Here is an 18585-nt window from a genome sequence, read left to right on the forward strand (position 1 = left end):
TTCAGTCTGACTCTTCAGCCCTAAACACTTCAGCGTAAGTCCCTAGAGGGTGTTCTTACAGATGCGGTGCTATGACGGTGTAGCAGATGGCTCATGTTCACATTTCTCTGCTGATGGTTTGTTTTGCATTGATAACTTTTGTCTAATCCAGGATCACACGTTGCCTTTTGCTGTCATGTTTAATTTCCTTTAAATAGAACAAAGCTTCAGTTTCCTTAACGTCAGTATCCTTAAAGACTACAGGGAAGTAGTTTTACGGAGACCTCTCAGTTTGTGTTCATCTGATATTTTCTCATGATTGGATGTGGGTTACATGTTTTTGGTAGGATCCCTACAGAAGGGATCTGGTATCCTCAGTGTTTTCATCAGTGAGCTCCTGAGTCACTTTACCCTGTTATTGATTATGTTAACTTTGATCATTTTGTTACAGTAGTATCTATTAGATTTCTCCATTGTAAATGAACTTATTTTCCCTTTTTAATGAGTAAATACTTTGTGGGGAAGTATTTCAAGATGATAAATACTTGTACTTCTCAATAATTTCTCACCTAGTTACTTTAATATCCATTGGTATTTCTTACTTGAGTCAATTATTACTATAAAGATTGTAAAATACCCATTGGGATTTTCTTTGTTAGACATATAATGCCTTTTTAGTCAGTCTGTATTCATCGACACATAAGAAAGTGAATCTTAAGCAGAGAAAATGTAATGGCTCAGTAAAGATTCTTGTCAAGGTTTCTTTGGGAGACTGGGGAGGAGGTGAGAATGGCCAGCTACTTGGCATCTAGAGCCTACCTTTTGGGAGCCAGTGAGAATTTTATCTTATTTCCATTTCTCTTTTCCTTCTAGTACTAGTAAATGGTGCTTAGGTGCTAGAAGAAAAGGAGAAATGGAAACAAGATAAAATTCTTATTGTGTTCATTTTAAGTAGTTATCTTGAGAAAAATGTGGCTTATTTTCAGCTTTCTATCTCAGTTATGATTTTCTGAAAATGACATAGCTTTGATCTCTCTAGGATTTCTTATGATGGACATAATAAAGCTGTTAGAAAAATTTCTCCCAACTAAACTTTTCAGCAGAAGTTAGTACTAGAGATTGTACTTGGGATACCAAGAGTGAGTGTTTTCCCACAAGAATACGATTTTAATGTATTCATTATGTAAACACGTACTAAAAAAAATTTTTAAGAAAGTAAATCATAAGATATTTAGATTACTGCAGAGATTTGTTTTCTTTAGTTTTCAGGCATATATGAATGAGCTGTATTGTTTGATAAGGTTCATATGTTCATGACTAATATGTAGTAATACTAATAAAATGTTTAGCATAATTTTGAGACTACTTTTTTATTTGTCTAAGCTTTTTCAGCATACATAAGAATATTTTCTGGGTTTGTTTGCATCTATTTATATGTAGGTGTGCACACCCACCTACTTTCTAAGATATCTTTTGCATATTCTGTGTATTTAAAATCAGACATATGTTCAGTTTATTGTCTTTTGACAACCTGTAACAATTTTGCTATTTTTAACTTACAAAGTATATTATTTTAAATGAGATTGTTCTGATTTTATTTTATACCCTTGGTAAAAATGTAGGGATGGCAAAAATTGATCCTGAAATGATAATCTTAAAAAATATTTAAAGTATTTGTATAGATTGTCAGAACAACTTGTACATTTAGCTAAGAAATAATATAAATGCTAAAATTAGAGAAAGGGAAGGTAGCCACTAGAAGTTCTACCAGGCTAAAACAGGAATGTACTGTAATTGATTTTACTAGTGAAAGAATACCTTACTAAACTAAGATCTAAACATTTTTATCCTTGTTCTTTATCTTCACAAGAATTTCTTTGCAAGAAACAAAACCTTCTTAAGTTAGCTTAAATATAAGAAGATACATTATAAAGATATTGGGTATCTTCTGACATCTCTTAGGTGAAGTCATACTCTTCAGCAAAACTTGGAACCAGAAAGCTGGTGAAGGCAAAGTGGCAACTTTTCCAATTTCCCATCTCCCCGGGCCCTTTGTCACGATTATAAGCCATCTCCATTGTTTTTGTCCGTACGCTGGCCTTTCTGCCCAATATCTCATCATTGGTTGCTCTAAAGCAGCAGGCTAATAAACCCCAGTGTCTTAATGATTTTCCAACTTAACTTTCTGTATTTAGCTGGCTCAGTTTTAGTATGTCCTTCCCAGTTGCTGCCTGTGGGACGCTCCCTTGCTTCCAGCCTGGCCTATTTACCTGCTAAGCTAAGCCAGGGTGGTAGGGTGACTATTGTAGTGGCTGAGGCCCACTCCTCTGAAGGGTTTTAAAGGACTTACGAAGAATTATATTTAGACTGGCTACACTTTTTGTGGGATAGTTCTCTGTGTGACCTTGCACCAACTGAATTCTCTTTCCTTTTCTGCTTGTGGTTCTCAGTCATGATTGTAGAATGTGCTAGGAATGCAGCAGCCTGAGATAAGGGAACTGGCCAGAACAGCCAGGGTTCTGATCCAGTCCCCTGAAACTCCACCCAGCAGGATGTCCTTCAGCGCTGTAGCCCACCAACCAAAAGGTGTACTGGTCCCTTATATAATGGCAGTAGGGTTTGAAGAGGAAAGCTGCTATCCCAAAGGTTTTCTGTCCCTGCAAGCAAATCTCCATTCTTCTGTCATCAGCAGAACTGGAATCACAAGTATTGATTGTATGAGTTATTAATTTATTCATCCAGTTTTTTGAGCAGCTGTTTTGTGCCAGATCTTGTTAAACTATGGAGATACATGTTTTTGCCCTGAGAGACCTTAAAACTAGTGGGAGAACTGACAAACAGAGAATGATACCAAAATATTGCATGCTGAGATGGGGCTGTGCTCTGCATCTCTTGGGAAAGAGGAGTGAGGCATCCAGCTTGGTGAGATCACAGTGGTCTTCCTGAAGAAGCCTTACAGGAGTTAACTCAAGTGAAGAGGTGGAAGCTTCCTGAGGGAAAGTCTTCTGTTCCTTGCTCCCTTATTAGCTCAGATGCAGCACCTAATATATACTGTTGAATTACTAATGTTTCCGTAGTGGACAAAGAGCAAGAAGAGCTGTGCAGAATTATACAGTCTACAGCAGTACTGCGCAGAGGAAATATAATGGGAGCCACAAATGCAAACCACATGAGAAATTCCAAATTTTCAAGTAACTGCATTAAAAAAAAAAGTGAATTTTAATGTTTGTTTAACCCAGTATATCTACATTGTCCTTTCAACAAGCAATCAGTGTAAACAATTTGAACAACATATTTTTTTCAGACCAATTCTTTGAAATCCTATATGTACTTTATACTTAATGCAGCTCAGCCTGGCCTGGCCCTACTTCAGGTATTAGGTAGCCACAAGTGCTAACTGTCTCTGGCCTCTCTGAGGCTCAGGATGGAGGAGTGATGATGTCAGGATCCTTTCTCGTCACTTTAAGGGCCACACATATTTACCTGGGACGAATGGGCAGCAGTTGGAGGACTCTGAACAGGAGAGTACCCTAAGAAGATTTGTGCTTCTCACTGTCACTCTTTCTGATCTGCAGCAAGATTAGAAGCAAGGAAGCCAGGTAGGGGACTAGTGAATCAGTTTAGATTTCAATTGTGCTGTGAACAGTAATGATGACAGCAAAGGCAGGGATGAGGACCAGTGTTTGAGATGTGAAAAGTATAAAAGTGACAGGATTTGATTATTGAACAGAGCTGGTGGTGAATGAGTAGATCAGAATGGCAATTAAGCTTCAGATTTGCAATTGGATGTTTCATTTACTAATGAGGGAGTTGAGATGGTGAAACAGGGCCTGAATGACAGTGAGGAGTTCATTTTTTGGACATATTTAATTTGATGCCTCTGTGTGATATTCATGGAGAAATCCAGAAGATGAAATTATAGTCTTGGAGTTTAGGAGCAAGATGTGAGCAAGAGTGATAGATTTAAAGCAATCAGTAGAGTGAGAAGTCATAGAAGTGGGTGAATTAGTCTGGAAAAAGTCTGTGAGGCACAGGAACTCTTCATCTGGGAAGTTTTTGAATGAGACTCCTGAAAGTGTTTGCAACAAGGGAAGGGCCCATGCTTTCCATCACATTCTGAAAGGAATGTTTGGTCCTCAAAAGATAAGAATCACTGTTAGAGACTGGGGCAAAACATTGAAGGGACCAATAGAAGAGTAGATTTTATGAAAAGAAGACGGAGTAAGAAGAAAAACTGGTGGACTGTAAAGACTGGCAAATTAGAAGAAAACCAGGAAGATGTGTTTTAATTGGAAAGCAAAAGAGGGTATTGAGTAAGTGTGAGCAGTATAAAACAGAGCCTAGAGGAAGAGGAACAGGAAGGCTGGAAAGTGTACATTGAGTCTGGTAAGAGGTATGCCAGTGGTGACCTGGGTTTGAGGGGGCATCTCCTTCTTGAAGCTTCACTGGAAAAGGAAGGAGGGAGGCCTGCACTTAGGAAGGCCCTGAGGTGGAGGCTAGATTTGTGTTATAGTTCATCATAAAATACATGTTTGAGTGCTACCAAGAGGGTGTTAGAATGGGGGACATGGAAGGAAGAGGAGATTGTTTGCCAGTAAAGGACCCAAACTTCCTGCTCAATACCTCTAGATTAAACAGCTGCTTAATCTGGATTAATTTAGCAATACATACTTATTGAAATGAATTAATAAACTGAGGTAGTAGATGGGGTAGAGTATACAATTCATGCTGAACGAGTGTTTTACTCATAGACAAATATTTAACTTTTTGTGTTCTGAACTTGTAATTTGGGGGTTGAGGTTGGGACTTGGTAGGAATAGAAAGGGGCACATTTCTTTAATCATGTTTGATGTTCCCCGTCTTCATCACTTATGCACTGTGCATGTTACAGATGACAGGTGAGGATGGAGCAAGATAGTCCTATTCCAGCATGTGGGAAGGAAGAGGTCAGCATTAATCAGGCATCAAACAATAATCTGGGACAGACATTTTGTCTTCATTCTTTTCTTCCTGTTAGGTGTTGTTGTTCTTGTGGTCATAGATAGGAAGGGCGAGGCAAAAGTGGTTAAATGACTCCTAGTATTTCGGGATTTATATGTGAACTTCTGTCTGTGTAACCTCAGAGTCCATATTTGGTGTCACTCTGTGGTGCTCTTCAGTATGGCATACTTGGGCCTAATACGTGTGCAGCTGCTCGCCACAGGGAGAGCTCTTCCCAACCAGCTTCTCAGGACCTGGCTTTCTCTGCAGGTCCTGCTGTTGTGGAGCTCACGTCCCTCCTTTGTCTCCTGTTTTCATCGTCAGTGTCTGTTGCTTACTCTCTGTATTATTCTTGTTCTGCACCCTGCGTTCCTTCCCATGTCTGTATCAGTTGCTGCTTCCATGCATGCAATGCTGCAGTTTACTGGATAACTTTTTTTATTTTTTGCTTTCTGCTGTTGTTCTTCCCACACCTCTAGCTTTTATGCAGAAAGGCTGTGGCTGTGTAACCATCATTGTGTAAATTAAAGTCTTTCAGATTGAGTAGGTGATACTGTATGGTCATAATGAATCGGCTAACTCAGTATAAACTGAGCCATTGTCTCATAAAGTCAAAGAGTGAAATTATGGACAGAAAGGAGGTAGTAAAGGAGGAGCTGTTTGTTGGAGGTCTAAGAAGAAAGAAAGCTCCCAGTGGGTTATCAGGAGAGGGTCGTAAAAGTGGGTTTACTGTGTGGGCTCTTCGTCCAGAATTTTTATGCATGAGCAGAGTACAAGAATCTGCCCAGTGCCCAGTGATCACTCATCACAAGTGGCCTCATAGGCCCAAACCAACCAACTGAGACTCGGGGTTTTTTTAGTATAGAGTTCAAAAGAAAAACCAGTTACTCAGTGTTCCTGAATTCCTCAAACCAGCTCACAGCCCTAATGGAGGGAGGGGCTGCTACCTTGGTGCCTAAGAAATTTCTTTTCTGGGAGTGGAGAGTTCTTAACTGCCTGTCCTTATCCTGACTCTTTATCATTTTTCCTGAGTTTGCTTTTACATTTTCAACCTTAACTCTATGCCTTAAAGTTAAGACCATCTTAACTTGGTGTACTTGCTGTTTTGTTTTGTTTTTTGATACTGGGGATCAAACTGGGGACCTTGTGCTTGGGAGGCAGGTGTGGTGCCACTGAGCTAAATCCCAGGCCCCTTGCTGTTTTCTTTGTAATGCCTTCCAGCACAACTCCATCTCGGGTCCTATCCCTTGCTAGCTGCCTGTTTATTAGCTAAATAGCTAAACTGCCTCTTATCATGACCTGCCCTTGCTTACCAATTTCTAGAGAATACTCAACATTTTCAGTATTGTTAGCACTTGGTAGTTCTGTTTGTTTGGGTTTTGGTTTTTTTGGTACCAGGGATCGAACTTGGAACCTTGCACTTGCAAGGCAGGCGCTGGAACTATGGAGCTAAATCCCCAGCCCAACACTTGGTAGTTCTGGCTGGTAGAAATCACAACAACCTTTCTGCTCATCTGTGTGGATGAGAATTAGAAGAAGGAGTACAGATGGTAGACGAGCTATCAGGTAGAAATTGTATTAGGACTGCTGCGTATCAAAACAGGCCTTCAAGGGAAGTTTCCAGTTCTCAGTATTTGAAAAAAATCTGAGTTCTCTTGCCATCTGTCGAGATTTATTTATTTGTAGGTAAGCTGTTATCCCAACATATTTTTGACCCCAGATTAACTGGTCTAGGCAGTGTGTATCTAGCATAGATACTAGTATTCATATTCAAGAGAAGAAAGAGTTGGAAGGATAGGGCTAGCCGACCGCACAGCAGAAACCCAAAATAACATAGCTTAAACACAGCCCCTTCTTCCTTCAAGAGTTTTAGGAAAACCATTTGCAATCCCTTGAAATTAACTATTTCTCAACTCTTTTTTTTTTAAGTTTATTTTGTTGGTCCATTTTAGGTATGCAATATAATGACATTCTTCATTGGAAATTTGCACCTTTAGATAATCTCTCTTGGTATTCCTCAACTCTTAATGACGTAGGCACTGCCAAGAATTTTTGTTTTAATGTATGAAACATTTAAGCAAGTAAAACCATTGAAGTAATTGTACCACTTCTTTTAGTATACTAACTGAAAAAATAGCTAATTGGAGATCCTATTTAAATGACATTCATTTTAATTTGAAATTTTTTTTTTCACAGAGAGGATTGTAATAGTTGGTAGGTCCATTAATCACAACCTGTTTAAGTGTATATCTGGTTTCCAAATGTAAACAAATCTAACTTATCTGGTTACCTTTTTGGGGGGAACACTTGAGTGATCTTCCTGTGGTGAGGGCATCAAGCATAGCCTTTCTTGCAGTGCTGTCTGGCTGGGCTGTGTGGCCATGTGGAGAGTGGACCTAGTCCAGGGATAGGAAGGCTCTGAGCAAATGGGGTGGTTCTGTGATAGATTAGGAAAGGGTAGCTGGTGACGGGGGAGGATGGAGCTTGGAGGATAGGAATATTTCAGGCAGAGAGCTGTGTATGCAGAAACATTGAGGTTAGAGGGCCTAACCCAGCTGGGCAGTTGGCAGTGGGTCTGTCTACCTGGAGTCTGATCATAAGGCTGAAAATCAAGTTGGAGATCTGCATAGTGGCTGGATCACAACAAACCATCTTTGCTGCACTAAGAAGTCTGAATTCTTTCCTGAAGGCAGGGGAAACTGAGGGATAGTGAAAACAGTAATAGTGTCATTTCAGCAAGACCACTTTAGAGGGTGGGGCTTAGTAAATTGGAGAGGAAGCACTGGAGGAAAAATACCACTAAGGAGGCTATAGTTCCACTCAAGCTCTGCCTTAGGAGTGTGCCAGCTAAGTAAGGCAGGGCCAGAGGCTCGAGGGGAGAGGGAGGCTTCTATGTACTAAGGAAGCAGAATCTGTAAACCCCATGAGAACAGTGGGATGTGGGAGAAAAGTAAGAGGGAGGAAGCCAGGCATAGGTGCCTGGTGCGCCAAAGTTGGATAATCTTTCTTACCCTAGACATAGCTCTGAAACTTACTGCAGGTGGTTGTAGTTCATGCTGAAGAAAGAGCTGGCCTGCAGGGTTTGTTTTATTTTAGGTTTAGCATATCTCTTGGGGAAATGATTCTGTAAAGAACAAGTGTGTAGGACAGGAGGATTTTCAAGCTTGATTAAAAAGCTGATGTAATACATATTCTCCTATATATAATTAAAACAATGAACTATATTATTCTTTACTATAGATTTCATTGAGTTTTCTTATGTTAGAAGCAGACTGTAACTAAAAATGATTTACATTTTGAGCGGTTCCATATAATGTATCGGTTTAAATTATGGAGTATTTGGTAGGTTTGAATTACTGATATCTTTGTCTCTGCTGGTATTCCAGCACATACCCCTTAGGACATTGAACCCTTCTCCAGGGTCTAACTTCCATACAGGATTCTCCAAATCCTATTTTGTTTTGGAAGTTGGAATTGAACATGGGGCCATTGCTGTGTGCTGCATCCTGAGACCTCTTTATTTTTGGAGACGAGGTCTTGCTATAAGTTGCTCAAACTGGGCAACTTGTGGTCCTCCTGTCTCAGCCTCCAAGATTGCAAGGACTATAGTTATGTGCTACCATGCCTGGCTGTTCTCTTTTTGTTGTTGTTTTGGGGTCAGTTTTGGGTATTAAACACTGAGTATCACACATGTGGGTGAGCACTGTACCATCTCCCTACCCCGTTCAGTTACTTTTCACTGAACACTTACTCAGTTGTTATACTGGGGACTCATCTGAATATTGGAAGAAGGGAAACCAGACACCATAATCATCCTCATGTACTCTTATTACCTCACATTCTAAATATAATTCAAGAAAAAGGAATCTATAGTAAATCTTGAATGTGGACTCTGTTTATACAGTATCCTTGTAACAAATATAAGTTTTCTTGTCACACATCTCCATAACAGCACAGGTACCACCACCACTACCACCACAGATGGCGTAACTGGCTTTGTATGGTCTGTGGTCAGTTAGGGCCATGCTCTGTATTGTGCCCATTGCTTTTGGTTCTAACTCCTTGCTGATCAGGAACTAGCAGCTAGCACCTGACTTGGATGCTTTCAGTGGCTCAGCATGTTTCATGTCATGACCATATATGAGAAAAATGATGAAACATATAAGGCACCACTGCTTGAGTGGCAGAGGTGGTGGGTGTGGGCAGAAAGTCTCTACCTAAAGCATAAGTCAGGGCTAAGTAAACTCAAGATTTTCCAAGAGATGTGTAGATTTCATAGCTAGTTTAAAAAGATTTGAATATTGGAATTTTTGTGGTAAAAGTAACTTTGTTATTGTGAGTTTTATATAAATTACTATTATTGTACATTCCTTTTTGCTTTTTTTTTTTATCAAAACATAACTATTTCTGAGCTACAACATGATCTTTCAGTTCCTGTGCATATTGTGTAAGATCAAATTAGAATACTTAGCATATCCATCACCTTAGATATCATTTCTTTACAAGAATATTTAAAATCCTCTCTTCTAGCTGTTTTTAAATAATATACTTTTTATACAATTGCTTTCAAAAGGCACATTTTTGTCTTTTAGGACTATAATTAATATAAATAGACTACATTTAAAATCACTGATCCTTGTTTTTTAATGCCAAGAGTCATCTGTGTAGGCATCTTGCTAACCTGTTAAATCTTTGAACTTAGATGGCTGTTAGAACATGAAGTGGCTAACAATAAAAATACATTTGAGAAAATAAATGGAGGATTCACCTTATGATTTTTTAAAGCTTTTTATTCTCACATCTATACAATGAAAGGTCTCCAACCTGTGTATGAAACAGTAAGTACTTAGTGTGGCCACTAAAAACAAAACAAAACAAAACAAAACAAAGAAACTGAATTTTAAATTCAGATAATTTAGCTACAAATACACTTCTCACCACCAACTAGTTACCCTGACTTTACAACGTGTCATTCTTCATTGCTGACATCTAGTTATTTATCTATAAAATGGTGCTCATCTTTATCTTTTATGGGTGTTATTGTGAAAAGTAAGAAAGTGTATGTCAAGCACTTAGTGCAGTGCTTAGTAGACAGCAGACACTAAAACATAGTGGGTATTGTGGTGTTAAGTACTGGTTTCCTAGGCTGAGATTTTAAAATAGTGTGGAATCCATTTCACATTTACTTATTTAGTAATTTAAATGTTTACAAAAATTAGATGCATATGAGAGAAAACACTGTGATTTCATTTGTTACATAAGAGGAACAATTTGTTTTTGTTTTTTCAATTCATTAAAAAAATTTATTTTGTGTTCAGTATTTTAAAGCTGGAGGAATCATTAAATTTAAAAATTCCATTACAGTAAATTAGCATTAAAGAAAAAGACTGTAAAATTGTTTGCAATTTTTGTTCTACTAAATGCAAATCTGTGTACTATAAATAGTTCTAAAGTTCATATTTTCTAAGATAAATTATTTTTATACATTCAGAGAATATTTCATTAATGGTTTACATTTTATCAACTTATTTTCTGAAGTAGGATAGGTAAAGGTTAATAGAAGTATCATATAATTGTGTCTCTGTTAGAGTTTCAGTAATTACAATGTTAAGGTAGCATAGAAATAAATGGCGTATAGAATTTCATGTCCGTTATTTGTTTTTAAAAAGTTTACACACTGAAAAAGACTGGAGAAAATAATACAAAAATGATAGCAAGAGTGGATTTTCTACAGAGCTTTGTGGTAGGCAAGGCTAAAGGGAAAGTGAGAGGACTTCGTGGTTTTCATTGATTAGTATGTTTGTCAATAGAAAATTCCATTTATTCCTGGCCCTAAATTATATAGCTGACTTTACCATGTGTTTTAATTTTATAGGTGAAGCTAGCATGTTGAATATTGCCACAGTCAGTGTCTTTAGTTACTGACTTAAAGAGTAAAATTCTGGCCTCTTTAAACAGCTAGTAAATTGTGAAGGTATGGGATCTAATTAAGTATATGATGGTGAAGGCCTTTCTATGGTTCTAAGGGGCTAAACCAGCCCCAGTGCCAGGCTTTCTGATGCCTTCACTCTTCATAGAATCTCAGTAATTCACAGAGTCCTCAGACCTTGTCTTTTCAGATCTCAGCTGTCTCAAGGTGCCTTATAGGAACTGGAAAGCAGTTTTCAGTATTTCTCCATCAGCGACAAACTCTCCTGCAACATATGTTGTGGCTCCCTTTATGTGCTGTTTTGTAGTAGGATTTTTATAAAGGAAAGGAGGCCTGTCTTCAGACTGCCTCTTTTTTCAGTTTCAGAGATGTTGGAATCTCAAAATAATTTCAGTTATTGGTGACATTAAAAGAGAAGAAAAATGATACAATTTTCAAATTATGCTTCTTAAATAGTAGAAGCAAAGATTTAATGTCAAACTCCTGTAAATTGTTGATACAAATCGGGTACCTTTTGAGTGAATTATAACTTGCATTTTTCTGTTATATAGAAAGGTCAATTCATTTAAAAAATCTCTTCTTGGGCCGGGGATTTAGCTCAGTGGTTCCGGCACTTGCCTCACAAGTACAGGGTCCCAAGTTTGATCCCCAAAACCCAACCCCTCAAAAAATATTCTCCTTAATTTGGGCTGGGGATTTAGCTCAGTGGTTCTGCTGCCTGCCCTGCAAGTGCAAGGACCTGAGTTTGATCCCTGGTACCAAAAAAAAAAAATCTCTTCTTGACTCCTTTAATGTAGATACAGTACAATCCTCTGAAGTAAGATCTATCAATTTTGCCAGACAGTAATGTAACTTTAACTTGAAGAAATTAGTCACAGCCTCTCACTATTTCCTGATCCGTAACAGTAAGAACAGTGCCTGCAGTCAGCACCTTCCCAGCTCTTCTTGGAGGCTGGGCAGCCCCACAGTAGGGGGAGAGTGGGTTGAGAGCCCTGGCCAGCCATGAGCTCACTTTGCCCTTGAGTGAATAATTGACATCTTGAGAGGCCCTGGTCATTTCACTACTTAATGGAGAAGATAGCACCCACCTCACAGGGTCTGTAAAGAAGGAATAGGATAAGGTATGACCATACCTGTCAGAGTTTTCACGGTGGCTTATTGTAAAGAGCAGAATGGAGTCAGATGTCATGCCACACACCTATTCTCACAGTGCTTGGATAGACTGAGGCAGGAGGATTGTAAATTTGAGCCCTGTCTGGGCAGCTTAATGAGTTAGACCTTGGCTCAATATAAAAAATTTAAAAAGGACTGTGGATGTAGTTCAGTGTGAAGGCCCTGGGTTCAGTCCCCAGTACCAAAAAAAAGTGCAGAGTCTTAGGAGCCATTCTCTGTTCCCACCCATAGGCACTTAGTGTCCCTGGGACCACAGAGGGCTCCAAGGCAGGCTTGGGTCCTAGGAATGTTTCAGTCGACCCATGTTCCCATTTGAGTCGAGGGGAGCAGACTAGAAAGTTTCCTAAGTGAAGTTCAAAGGAGAAAATTTCCCCAAAGTCCTGTTCAGGTTCGTTTGGTCCTTTTCTGTAGTAAATTATCTTTGTCACGTGAGCCCTTTGCCCTCTGGTGTTTTAACGTAGAAAACACTGCAATTTCACGAGAGCCTCAAGAGATTTGCTGTCCTCCCTGTGCTCCTCGTGCTGCTCTGGCATTGTGCGACCTGCAGTGCCCCACAGAGCCCCACTCAGGCCCTTGGAGCTCAAGTTCTCATTTGGACCTTTTATGTACCCTGGTTCTCCCCGGTTTCTAAACCAGCAGACGAGAAAAGAGATGCTGGTTTGTTTACATGTCAGGTACTCAGGCTATGAAGCGGTAGATGCTTCTGGGATACCTTTTAGGTTCGAAAAAAATGGGAGTATGGGAGAGCCAGCTATCTGTGAAAAGTGACGGACCAGGAAGATAACTAAGCAGAGGGGGAGTGGGAGGAAACCATGGTTGGGGTGTCTTTGAATTACTCTATGCCAGAACAAGTCACCTTTGCTGTGTTCTAGAACCCTCGTACTTCGACCCTCCTTAACAGGGCATCTTTTGTGAAGAAATCAGTTACTCACCTCTGAAAGCTCACTGTTGTTCCCTAGATACTGTTTCAGTCTGGTAGGGAGTGAACCGCCCTTCACGTCTCTGGAAAGGATAGAGCGGTTGAGAGATTCTCTGTGTGACCAGGCTACAAGGACACATTGTGGTCACCTAGCATTTCACAGTTTGAGCTCCTGGGGATGTTGTTGCATGCCCTTGCCATCTGTCTTTGAAACTTACATGTAGGACGTGGTCCTTAAACATGGGTCTCATTGAAAGAACCATAGCCTATTGTAACTGAAGAATGCCATAGGGTCTTTGAATTCACTTTTATAAAATTTGAATTTACTTTCACAAAAAATCGCACTTAACGGTCTAGGGTTTAAAACTGGAATAGTTGAAGACCTCCTTAAAGTGAAGCATATCTAATTTCAGGAGCAAGTCCTTGAGTATGTTCAGGAAAAAATATGTACATATACATAAGAATGAGAAATTTAGTAATAAGTAGTATCTCCTTTTCCCTGTCAAACAGAACAAACCTATGCAGTCGTAGACACGCCCATTACAAGACTTCCTAGAGTAGCAGCATTAATACTGACCATAAAAGTTTGTGTTTTTTCTAATAAAATTTCTAGGATGGCTTCCCTTTGTAAATTAGGCATAACTAACTTGTCATAGAAAATAAGATCCCCATTGTCTACATTATGTCAGGACAGTTGGTGAAAACCCTAAATGTTACATACTGTAATATAACATTCAAGACTGAGTCAGCTGCAAGAACTTTCTGGTAAAGATAAAAAGACAGTAAACCACTTCCATGTCATAGAAGTGTGACTCCGTCTCTCAGTTCTTGAAATCATCATTCTCTTTCTTCAGCTCTCAGGAGGGGGGGTCCCTGATATCTCACATGCAGCCGGCTCACAGATCCCCTGTCCCCTGCCCTTTACCACTGTGCTATCTGCCCTTGCCTAGTGCCAGTGCTGCCCTTGCCGCAGCCTTCGTATCTTTGCCACGCTGAGCTGGCTCCTGTAGCAGCAGGTACAGTAGGTAGATACGTAGGTTGCCCCTTTCCCCCTTTCTGTAAGGGTCTGGAGAAAGGCAGACTTGTATTTGTCAGTAGACTTCGGGGTACCCAGATGTAAATCCTGGCATTGCTTACTCAAGGAGAGGCTGTGTGGCCAGTTGAGGTAAGGAGAGGATGGCACTGACCCAGTGCCTGCTGCTTGTCTACTTCTTCATTTGAAAAGAGGGAAAAAATCAGTCTCTGCCCTGGAATTAACAATGCTAGCTGTATGCCATCTAGAAAGATGTATATGCATATCATACACTTACATTGTGAACGTTCAGTATATTTTCGGAAGTAAAGTGTGATGTGAAAAGTTCCCTAAGCGGTGCTCTGGTTGTCCCTTTGTGGGATGAGAATATTGTTCCCTGGCTCTGGGACTGTGGTGTGGCATCAGCACAGGCATCTTTATGTGGGCTACAGGCTGTGCCAGTCCATGGGGAGAGTCTGTAGCAAGAAGCTCCGATCAGTGTTGTGATTCTTGATTACCGTCAGTGATTTTTGTCTGCTCTTGTGTGCATCCCCGTCTGTGGATATGTATATCTGTTAGCATTGGGAAATTTTTCATGTATGAGGCCACTTGGAATCATAATTGAGTTTTAAGCAGTAATAAACACGACTTTTATCTAAATAAGAAAGTACTTTCCCCGAGAAGTAAAATCACGTTGCCTTGCAGTCGCCCCTTTGTGTGTGCAGTTACTGCTTGTATGTGTCAGGACTTGTTTGTGTACAGAACGGGTCGAATTCACACGGTACACAGGTACTTTTGAAAGTTGGAAAAGTTTCATTTTCTAGGGCTATTTCGTTAATATTTTTACATCTTGAAAGTGAATCTTTGTTACTGATGTTCTAATTTGCCCTGCTATGTTCCTGTTTTCTAGGGAATATCTTGGTAAACAGCTCCAATCTGAGCAGCCTCAGACTGCTGCTGCCCGAAGCTGAACTGGCCTCTGCACCCTTCCCTGTGCCTGTGACAGACCGCCTGGGGTGGGAACGTCAGTACTTAGGGTCAAGAATAAATACTCTTAATTTTAGTAGTAATTTTCTTCTGTTGTGTAGCTTTTCCCAGTGCTAATTTCCAAAAATATTGTGCTTGCTTGTTAGGTTGTATAACAGTGCTTTCTAAGGAAAATATTACTGATACATATACTGCTTGTGATTTCTGTATTTATTAATGTTTTCGGGAAATGAATACAATTATTAAAGGATTCTCACTCCAAACGTGTCATTTCTCTTTTCTTGCTCTTTACTTGTACTTTGAAAAGAATCATCGTTGTCCCTTTTCACACAAGCCTGGGAGAATTCTTGCAGAGCAGTGAATGTTTTGGCGTGCTCTGAAGAGTGCACCCTTAGGTGGTGGCACTGTCATCGTGCAGACATCCCAGAGCGCCCTTTCACAGGCCCGGGCGGTCCAGGACGGCCACCTGACCTGGCGGTGATGGCAGAGATGGATGGAGCGGCTGCTGGCTGATGTGACAGGCCGTATGCTTTGTCTTGAGTGAGGGTGTTCTAAGGTACTGATGAAAAGGGTGGCAGGCACGTCAGCTGATGACGTAGTTGCTCATCCGGTATCGTGTGCTGTGTGTAGCTGCTTGCGTGTACAGCCGTGTGCAGCATGGCGCTCTTCTCCACTGCAGCCTCGCTGGGCACCTGGGAAGCGCCTTCTTCCCCGTGTCACAGTGCTTCGTTTGTTCCCGCCCCCCCCTTGTTTTTGTCTGACCCATTTGGTTCTTAGCCCCATCAGTAGGTCTCTCTGAATCTCCTCTCCCTCTCTCCCGCCCCCTGCCCTCTTTGCCTCTTTCGCTCCTTCCCGCCCTCCCTCCTCATTCCTAGCAGCTTCCTGAGGGTTGAAGTGTTGAGTAGATGCGCTAAAGCTAAAAAACAGTTTACTTTGATAAGTTTTACTTTATATTTGCCAGAATAGTGATAGTCTCATCAGACCAACCTATTTTCTTTACTGAAAGTTAAAAGTTTTAAATTGCCTAGACCTAGATATTTTTATTTTCAGAAACATGGTAAAATACTGAACAGAGCTTTTCTTACTGCTAATTAGTCATTCTCTACATTAGCAAAAGATCAGTTTTCATGTTAATGTATTAATGCTCTGTAAGTTATTGGGTTTTGCAGACATTTAGTGTCTGGAAGTTGTGATAACCAGAGACACTGCAGCCTTCTGAGTTTCATAAGAACACACTGATTCTTTGATGTGTCCTAGGTTCTGTTTTTTGTTTCATTATGCACAACCCTGTAGTTGTAAAGAAATCACTGACAACATTTTGATGGAATTCTAGTGCTTTAATTTCCAAGAAGTTGTTTTGTACATGAAAAGCAATACTCCTGTCATTATGCTCTAATTATTATCCCATATATTAAAATTAACTATCTCTAGGCACTTTTTTTCCTCCCTTAAGCCCTTACATTTTCATTTTTTCTTTGCTTAATGTTTTGATTGATACGCAGTGGTTACATCTTCAAAATTTAATACCAATTTTATGTTCGATTAAACTGTGAACACCTAGCATAGCAAACTTACAAGTTTAACGGGCCAAATCTAATTACTGTATAACCGTTTATAAACCTACCAGCATACAAATAGTAGAGCAAATTCTGTTAAGCATTTTTTTTAATAAAAGGCCTAATCAAAGGGCCCATTGATTACAAAATGTGTTGTGTATTAGACCTATATAAGCACAATTTACACAAAATCAGCAATGTCACAGGATTGAGTAATTTCTTCATTTTCTTGATGCTTGCAATGTGTTTGTTTCTTGGTGATTGCAAAGACCATAAACACAACCAGGAGGAGGTGAGAGGGAAGGAAGGTTTATTACTTGCTGCAAGTGAAGAGAGCACTAGGGATAACTCCCAAAGCAGTTTCTCTGTGAACAAAGGAAGCAAGGGGATTTTACTGGAAGGCTTCTGCACATTCATGCTGGAGAGACTTTGGAGGAGGACACATTTCTGAGCATGTGCATTTCTAGATCCTGCTGCTTCATACATTGCATGTTTAAAAATGGAGGACAGAAACAGCTCTTAAGGCAGAGAATTGAGTATTATCGTAAGAGTGTAATAAGCAGAGTTTACCCAAGGGCCCTAGAAGAGAGGCTGGGTGGCTTTGACTAATTTAAACTGGTTCCATCCTGTCTTCTCTGGAGGACCTTATCTCAACTTGAAAGGATGTAGCAGCTTCTTCCCCTACAAGAGACTGCTATAATTCTCCAAGTTCCCACCTAGCAGCTAACACTTAAATTTCTGTTTGCCTTGGTTTTATGAATATACTGACCCAACTGGAAAGGACCAGGTCGGAGCATTTCAAGCCAGCTGAGGATAATAGGTTAGAGCTCCGAGTACTATCTCAGAAATGTCAGTAGTGCTTTGTGGTTGAATATGTGAACCTGCCCCAAGGGCTGGGAGTCTCAGGGGCTGAGTGACAATCCAGCCACTAACAGAGTGCAGTTCTTTTTGTGGCAAGATTTTTTTTTTTTTTTGGCTAATTGCATTTTTGAAATACAAGCTTTTCAGTTGGGTTCTAATTAGTTAAGTTTCCCTTCCCAAACCCAACAGGTTTTCCTTTTTTCACAATCCAGTGCATGAGGGGGCCTTTTCAAGTTCTTGAACATCACTCATCTCCCTGACATGTAGCCCTGAGTTAAGTGTTGTATGTCTTTTCTGTTAGGAGACAGTTTCTCCTCTATCTTAAAATTGTTTTTTCTCATAGACCATCCATCTGTTTTCAGTTTGTCAGAAAAATTTTTTACTAAAAGTTGAAATAAGCTGGGCGTAATGGTGCACACCTGGAATACCAGCACTCAGGAGGCTGAGGCAGGAGGATCATCACAAGTTCAAGGCCAGCCTGGGCTACATAGTAAGACCCTGTCTCAAAAAACCAAAACAAAAAAAGAAGTTGAAATATAGTAGGAAAAACGTAGTGTAGAATTTAACTTTTTTTATTAAGTTCCTTATTGAGGCCGTAATAGGTTTTACAAAGTTTAACAGGAAGCTCACCTAAATAAACCAGTTTCTAAATTTTAGTCATTTATAGTAAAATTAACCTGACCAGGAATGCATAAAATTTTACAAAAAGAAACTTTTGACTTTTGAGTATTTGGGAGGCATACATTTATAGAAAGGAAAATAAAATCATATCAGGCTTTCTTAGAAAACTTCCTTGGAGTCTTAAAATTCTAAAAGATGCATGCCCTTTGCATAGGCAGATGAAGCTAATTTCTACATATTATACTTGGCCAGCTACAAATATCAGATTACACAATGTCTACACTTAAAAAAAATCATTCTAGACATATCAAGGTAATCGGTGTCAATTTTCATATAATTTAAATATTCTTATAACTTTTAGCTGTCAAATCTTGGAAAACACAGAGCCACGTTTTAATGCTTTTGAAGTATTTGAAAATTACTTAAAAGGTTCTCTGTTCTCATTCTTTGCCTTTGATATAGAGAATATTTTAAACTAAATTTTGAAATCACTCAAAAGGTAGTAAGTAGCAAAGTTACCTTCCAAATCTGAATCTTGTGATGAGATCTCTTTTTAGTTTGAAATTTC

General features: G+C 39.6%; 1 protein-coding gene across 4 annotated transcripts in view; it reads left to right on the forward strand.

Annotated features, from left to right (window-relative positions):
- The window catches only part of Atp6v1h (ATPase H+ transporting V1 subunit H), a 172177-nt gene extending 156935 nt beyond the window's left edge, over positions 1 to 15242 (forward strand). For all 4 annotated transcript variants that reach the window (XM_087185499.1, XM_004837513.4, XM_004837512.3 and 1 more), the window contains one exon: positions 14903 to 15242. In XM_087185499.1, the coding sequence (XP_087041625.1) occupies positions 14903 to 14963 (61 nt within the window). In that variant the 3' untranslated portion in view covers positions 14964 to 15242. The remainder of the gene's footprint in view (positions 1 to 14902) is intronic.
- The last annotated feature ends 3343 nt before the right edge of the window (positions 15243 to 18585 follow it).

The sequence above is a fragment of the Heterocephalus glaber genome, unplaced genomic scaffold, assembly GCF_053883595.1.
Source record: "Heterocephalus glaber isolate CG9 unplaced genomic scaffold, H.glaber_assembly_v1.0 deba00000281, whole genome shotgun sequence".
Lineage (NCBI taxonomy): Eukaryota > Metazoa > Chordata > Mammalia > Rodentia > Bathyergidae > Heterocephalus > Heterocephalus glaber.